The 7,287-nt window shown below is 48.8% G+C and overlaps 1 protein-coding gene across 1 annotated transcript in view; it reads right to left on the bottom strand.

Annotated features, from left to right (window-relative positions):
• The window catches only part of LOC102876207 (long-chain-fatty-acid--CoA ligase 6-like), a 43,057-nt gene extending 35,825 nt beyond the window's left edge, over positions 1-7,232 (bottom strand). The window contains exon 1 of the mRNA XM_006903401.1: positions 7,122-7,232. Coding sequence (XP_006903463.1) covers positions 7,122-7,170 — 49 coding nt within the window. The 5' untranslated portion in view covers positions 7,171-7,232. The remainder of the gene's footprint in view (positions 1-7,121) is intronic.
• Positions 7,233-7,287: the final 55 nt, after the last annotated feature.

Genomic DNA, 7,287 nt, shown 5'->3' on the forward strand with positions numbered 1-7,287 from the left:
AATTGCTCACCTGTTGGTTCACTTGGTAACATGGCTAATCTTCTGGGGATACCATGCTTGGGGGCCGGGGCAGGGGAACCACCTATACAAAAGTTTCAACCTAGGGTACATATTGAGCCCAGGACAGGGAGCAAGAGGAGCAAACAGGACGGAAAAAGTGTTCTGAGAAGGGGACAAGAATCAGACGATGGCCATCAAAAAAGTAGGCTAGCAAGTTCTCCACCTTTGCAAGAACATGGAAACAGCTTAAATGCCCAAGCACAATCAAATGGATTGAGAAATTATGGTACATTCTCACAATGGAATACTACACAGCACGCAGGAGCAATGCTTTTGTAAATCACTACCTAATTTGGAAGGGGCTGGAGAGCATTTTGCTGACTGAACTCAGTCCCATAAGGACAAACACTGATGGGTGGAGGGAGGAGTCAGTAAAGGAAATCGGAAATGGTGTGAAAAACAATGTATGTGAGCTTTGAAAGTAAACCGGTATATAATACAAAATTTTTTTTCAATAAAAACAAAACATAACATAAACATGCACACACACATATGAAAAGTGGGCTGGCCAGTCCCAGAGGAGCCTAGAGATTTGGGGGCACCTCCTAGAAGGCGATAGTATTTTCGGTCACTTGTTATACATCTGAGAACTGGACAATTAATAAGGACAGAAAAAGAAATAATGCCTTTCAGTTATGAAGAACAGTACTGAATATACACCATTGACTAACAAAAGAATAAATCTACCTTGGAGACAGTGCAGCCAGAGTGCTCATTCAAGGCATAGATGGCAAAGCTTCATTCTGCATACTTTGGGGCATGTTGTTAGGAGAGGCTATTCCTTGAAAAAGGACATCATTCTTAGAAAGCGTGAGCATCAGTGAAAGAGAGGAAGGCCCTCAACAGCATGGATGACACAGTGACTGAAGCAATGGGCTCAAGGATGTCAGAGATGATGCGGATGGCACAGGATAGAACAGGGTTAAGATCTGTTGTTCATAGGGTCACTATGAGTCTTACTCAATGGCACCTAACAACAAAACTAAGAGGGGTAAGGAGCAGCAGAAATCTGGCTCCACATAGGACCAAGACAGGAAGTTGAGTCTGAGGGGGGAGAGGTCAAGAATGTGACAGGCACTGCACATGTACATGCCTGGTCTGGACTATAGATCCCTCATGACTTAAAAAGGCACCCACCTAGCTCTCCAGCTTCTGGAAAAAACAAATGCCTTCAAGGCAAGCTGGGCCTCTAGTTCCCTCCCAATGCATGGATGGCTTCTGCAGCCAGGAACCAATACGGTGTCTTTGCCTGCCATTCCATGTGTGACCATTTATTCCTCAATGAGGCAATAGGCAGAGTAAAGAGAAAAGTGGCTTAACTTTCCTCCCTACACTGACAAATTTTTCTTCTGAATGCTGTTAAGAAACAAACCTGAATTCTCCCAATTCAACAGAAAGCTGTGACTATAAACAAAACCATTCCACCTCCTTAATTATATCTCTGGACTTCTTTTACCAAATCTTGATCCTGGCCTGGGGGAGTCCATGGCATCCGTAGAGTTAACACTAGGCCAGAGCAGCCCTGGCCTGAGCAGGGAAGAGAGCTCTTAGCACTGGGACTCCTTTTCAAGGCCAGAATGAATGGGGACTATGCAAATGACTGCCTCCAGGAGGGAGTGCAGGGGAGGGTCTGCTGCTGGCCAGCCTGCTTCACTCCACTCTGTGGGCTTGTCACTTGAAAGAGTTTGTATTCCTGGTGCTGGCTCCAGAGCCCCGACAGGCTGCGGCTGTTCTCAACATCAAAACTCTTTCAGACCAAAGCAAAATGAGGCCTGGCTGCCTAGGAAAGGCTGCTGGACGCTGTTTGCGCTTGCCCACTCAGAGCACCGTCACTTGGATTCTCACTGGACTGAATAGCCAGAGGTTAGCTTCAGGCCCCAGTGACCCCTAAGTACCCTCTGGCCTGTCCTGTGAACTGGATGGGTAGGTGGAAGGTGCACCTCCTTTTGGCTCTGGCTTTCCCTCTCAGTTGAGTATCAGAATCTTAAGAGCCCAAGTAAACAAGGTTCTACCCTTAAAGGAGACTACCTTCCACAAAAGGAGTCATCCACTTATCCGTTCATTCAGAGAATACTTCTTGAGCGCCACCTTTTGTGCCAGACTGCCTCTCACTGAAAATTGGGAAGTGAACAAAGCCAGCCTCGTCTGCACAGAGTTCACACCTGCTCTCCTCTACTGCTCCTACCATGCTGGCATCATCCCCTACCCGGGCACACAGCCTGGAACCCAGGAGGAGCATACGCAAGGTCTGTTGCTTGCTGATGGACTTGTGGTCAGAAAAGAGTTTCTAAAATATTTCATTAGAATACTATGCTCTGGGAATTTTTTATATCACTTATGAAACAAATCCCGATGTTTTATGCATGAACCTGGGTTGGAGGCACAGAGATGAGTCCCCTGGCAGTGTCAAGGAGATCACAGGGCCTGGAATAGGCCAAAGACCACAGTTTAGGGGACTGTGTGCCACAAGGACATGCACACAACTTGGGGAACCAAGGGGTGGTGTCACCCTGGGTCATCCACATGCAATCATAGAATAAAACAATGCTGCTTGGCCTGACATTCTGGTGGCAGCAGAGAATAGCCCCGAAGACCACACTGGCCAACAGAATTGGTCCACGAACCCTGTTGGTTCCTAGCACTAACCTTTTCTTCACTAACCTTTCTTTCTGCCTGGAATGCCCTTCTTCCTCTACTCTCTGTATGTAAGATGCCTGAGCCTGCTTAAAAATGAAGGTCAAATTATCATTTTAGCTAATGTTTCAAGAGTTCTTTCCTGTGTGTCAGTTCATACAAGTGTCCTCTTATTACCTCTTGCCTGGTTAAGGACCCTTCCCCTGAACTCATTGATGAGCCTTCCCCAAAGGGCTCAGGCTATGGCTGATCATGCCTAGTGCTGTTCTTAGACTGAAAACCAGAGATAAGCATGATCACTGTGAGTCACAGTCAACTCGACGGCACATAACAACAACAAAAATTATTTGACAAGGACCTCTGAAGATCTGGAGGTCTATTCCACAGGGAGTTCCACGGCTAAGCACACCAATGCCTGAACCTCTCTGGAGGCTTGAAATCTCCCAGAACCACAGGCAGTCTCTTCCCCTGCAATTTATAGCTAGTAAACCTATAAAGGCTCAGCTATGAGTAATTTTTAACTAGGTGTTGACTGGATACATAGTTGTTTCTGTTCTGCAAAAGCCTGCAACTTGTAAACAAACCAGAAGCCAGAGCTTCGTGCTCACTCATCTGGCCTGCTGCGTGGTCCTGGCCCCTATCTGAGGCTGAGATGATCTAAAGTTGACCTTGTGAAGACCAACCGAGCAGTTTAGAAACACCAGAATGAGCGTAAAAGCAGATGACCAGGTTCTGGCGCCCCCTGCTGTCTGTGTGCTCTGCTAGGAACCCCCTTATATCCTACTACATGGACTGCAAAACTGTGAGATGTCGAGAGGTGGGTATCAGACTCTCAAGTGGTGGTGCATCCTGTTCGAATCCAGGTTTCCAATTGTAAGGCGTACCCCCAGCAGGCCAGAGAGCTACCTGTTCCTCCTGGAGCACCACCATCTGTCCAGGTCCTTAAATGCTTTCTTGGGATCCATGGGGTGGTTACAGTCCTCACATCAGTTCTAACAAAAACCCTGTGTAGGGGATCCAACTAAGGCTCATCTGAGTCAGGATGTGCAAACTCTATGCAGCACATCTGCACAGTCAGATGTCTGTCACACCGACTGTGGATGGTCAGCCCAGCCTTGACCTTCCAGAGCTAACTCCTCCTTCCTCCCAGAATCTTTCCTTCTTCCAGGGATCTGGCCTTGACTCAGGCCCTCCTTGGGCCACATCTATTCTTATCTGTGACATTGCAGCAGCCTCCCACTGCGCTCCTGGACTATGCTCTTCTCCTCTTGGCCTAGCTTGGTCCCTACAGCCAAACCTGGGCTCCCCTGTCTTTCGAATAAAGAGCTGCTTCCTCTAGAATTCTTTCCCCACCATTCCCAGACTGTCAGACCTTCTTATAACCCGGGCACAATCAAAGACCTTAGTTTCCCCTGCACTCCTCTGCTGTCTGGCTTCCTCTAGCTGGAATGTGGCCTGCCTGCCTCTGACAAATGCTTCTCTGTTCAGCAGAAGCCCACTCAGATATCACCCATGGTCAGGTCTATGGTTGAGCAGACATGACACTATACAGACTGGGCACTGAGCTCTTTCAGAAATTCATTCACTCAGATGAGTGCCTTTTTCTATTTTGTCAGGCAGAAGCTTTAAACTGCTGCTTCCCCTGAGAGCTCAGAGCACCAAGATCCTGCTTCCCCAGGCCCACTGCAGCATCTGACTCATGCTGGACCTGTTTTACAGGTTTCCTTATTTACTACTCAAACTACAAGCAAGCTCTGGGCTGTCCCGAGACTCAGTCCTAGTCTCCCCAGCATAGAGGCCAAGTGCATGCAGCCCTTTTCTTAGAACTGCACGCATTGGCTTCTCTTTCAGCTGCCTCTCCCCCCTCCCCCCCAATGTCATCTTCTCCCTGTAGCCCCATGAGAGCAGCCCTAGCCTCACTATACCCCTTAAGGTCAGACTGGATAGGAAAAAGTGCAGAGCTCTCTGAAAGAGTGCCATCACCGTGGGGTCTTCTTTTTCTACTTGAGCCTAGGAGTTGTGGCCATTGTGACAGGACCCTGGATTAAAGGCAAAATGTGTTCTTGGGTGCTCACTAAATCAGATTTTAGCACAAGAGCCCCTTCAGTCCCCAAAGAAAAGCAGCAGTCCAGACGAAGTCCATAATTAAGTGGACACATGGCTCAGGAATGCCCTAACATGTATTTGGGGTGTTCAATCCAGTGAACTCACATACTTATCCTTGACTGGCTTCTGTGAAAAAGCTAGCAGCCCCCACCTTCCCCAAGTACTGTCCTGCTTGACTACTCTGCAGGCCCTGTGCAACCCCTCGGAGAGGTACAGCCCCAGTATGCCCCCCGTGGAAACACCTGACCACTCTGGGAAATACCCCACAAGGAAGCAGGACAGTTAGTCCAGTCTGAATCAGGGGGCTTGTAAGGACCCTCTGCCACCTCCACACAACCTATGCAAGACCAAGGCTTCAGAGAGCTGCCTGTAGAGGTCTGGCTGAGTAGAGCCACCAGAGACTAAAGGACAATGAGAAGAGACCCTGAGACCAGCCCCCCAGACAAAGAGTTATGTCTGTTCCTATTGTCATTGCCATCATTATTTTGATTAATCTATCCCCTGGTCAAGCCTCAACTTTGCTTGTTCACATCAGGTCCACATCAGGCCCAGAGAGGCTGCCTGGCTGTCCTCAGACATGAGCAGACAGAAGGAGCTTAGAGAGCGGAGGGGATTAGAGAGGCCTCCCCAGGCTTCCTTGTCTAGGGGAGGTGTCCCTGTGGTCTGACTCAGGGTAACAGTGGGGGAAGGGAAAGTGATCACCTGGCCCACCGAACTCCCTGTTAAGGTCTGGTAGTATCAAGCATTTAGCTTTAGTTCATAAATTAAAACTTACCCTGGTCTACCAGCTAATAATCTGTTGGACAAGGCATCCCTAAACATAAGTAAAAAAGACATGGCATTATCAATACTTCAGGATTTTCTGGTAATATTACTGCATTTGGTCTTTTGATATCTAAATGTATCGAGTTTCAAAAGCACAGTAAATAATGCATACAAAGTTTCAGATAAGGAATTTAAAAGAATTTACTTCCTCCCCTTCTTTCCTGGCTCAACAAGAATCTTACTGCTTCCTCTTCTGCTGTTTGAATGTGAAACAACAAAAAACCTGACATTCATCGAACCTGTGCTTTGGTGGTGCATGCTAACTGAATGGTGGGTGGTTACAACCCACTACTCCCTCCAACTGAGAAAGATGTGGCAGCCTGTTTCTCTCAAGATTTATAGTTTTGTAAACCAGATGGGGTAGTTCTCTGTCTTATAGGATGACGTGAATTGCACTCAAGACAATGGGTTTGGTTTTAAATAGGCTTTTGTTGTTGTTATATGTCATCAAGTTGTAGATGACCCTATGTACAAAAGACCTGAACACTTGCATAACTTTCATCGTTTCATAGGGTTTCTGGAGGCAAGCTATTTCAGAAGTGGATGACACTCCTGTTTCCAAGCTTGTTTCAATCGGGGAGCTCCACCAGACACTGTCCACAATAGGTTAGCTTTAAAGTCAAATTAAAGATCAAGCACTTTACATACATTATTTGGCTAATGTGTGTACGGAATTATTCCCAAAAGAACCAGAGGCTCAGAGAGGGGAGTGGTATCAGACAGGGTGGACGAATGGGCGGACAGGGCGGACAGGGAAGACTCCAGGTGCGAGTGTGGCCAGGGGTGGTTGCTGGGCAGGTGTCCAGCGGGGACACTCACAGCTTCTTGACTCAGATGGGGGCTGACACCTGTGTTGGAGAGCTGAACGGACTAGCAGCTGTGGGAGCACAAGCCCTATACAGAGCTGAGAAGTCAGGTGAACCCCACTTGACAGTAATCTTGCATTCTCTCTGAAGAGCAAGAAGGCAGGGGTCTTGAGGAAAACCCCAGGCCAGGAATCAGTTGGCACCAGGTTAGTCCTGGTTAAGTCTCTGACCTGCTGTGGGATTCTGGGGCGAGGAGTAGGTGCAGGAACAATATCCTTGGTTTCAGATACCCTGAAAAGGGTTAAGATTGCAATAAATCTGTTCCCTGATTTGGTCCTAAGGGCAAGAGTGAGCTCATGGCCTAGCCCTATATGCAGATTGTCCCTTCCAGGAGAGAAGGGCGCAAAACCTGCAGGTGGTGTTTTTTATTGTACTTATTTTTTTTGGAGGCGCAGTGAGGAAGGCCCCCATCTCCGCAGACCTTGCTCCCTTTCACACCCGGCCCGGAGCCTGCAGTAACGGGGTACTGGTGTCTGGGAGGCCCAGGGGTGTCTGCAGGGCTGCGGCTTTTCCTGCCTGGTTTGGGGAGTCTGCAGCTACGCGAATGTTAAAATCTCCATCCCAGGCCAAGGTCCCTCCACGTTGCAGGGATGGATGGGGGTCAAGGACGAAGACGAGATGGGGACTTACCCGCGAACAGCCAGAGGGAGCCCCCCGACACGAGGAAAAAAGTCAGCATGACGGTCAGCGGGGGCCGGCCTGGCCCTCCCGGCCTCCCCGGCCCGCAGCACCGCAGCCCCGCAGCCCCAGCGATCGCCGCGCCGCCGCCGGGTATTTTTAGCCCCCGCCCCCCGGC

This window comes from Elephantulus edwardii, unplaced genomic scaffold (assembly GCF_000299155.1).
Source record: "Elephantulus edwardii isolate Elephantulus edwardi_28Jun2011 unplaced genomic scaffold, EleEdw1.0 scaffold00642, whole genome shotgun sequence".
NCBI classification, from domain to species: Eukaryota; Metazoa; Chordata; class Mammalia; order Macroscelidea; family Macroscelididae; genus Elephantulus; species Elephantulus edwardii.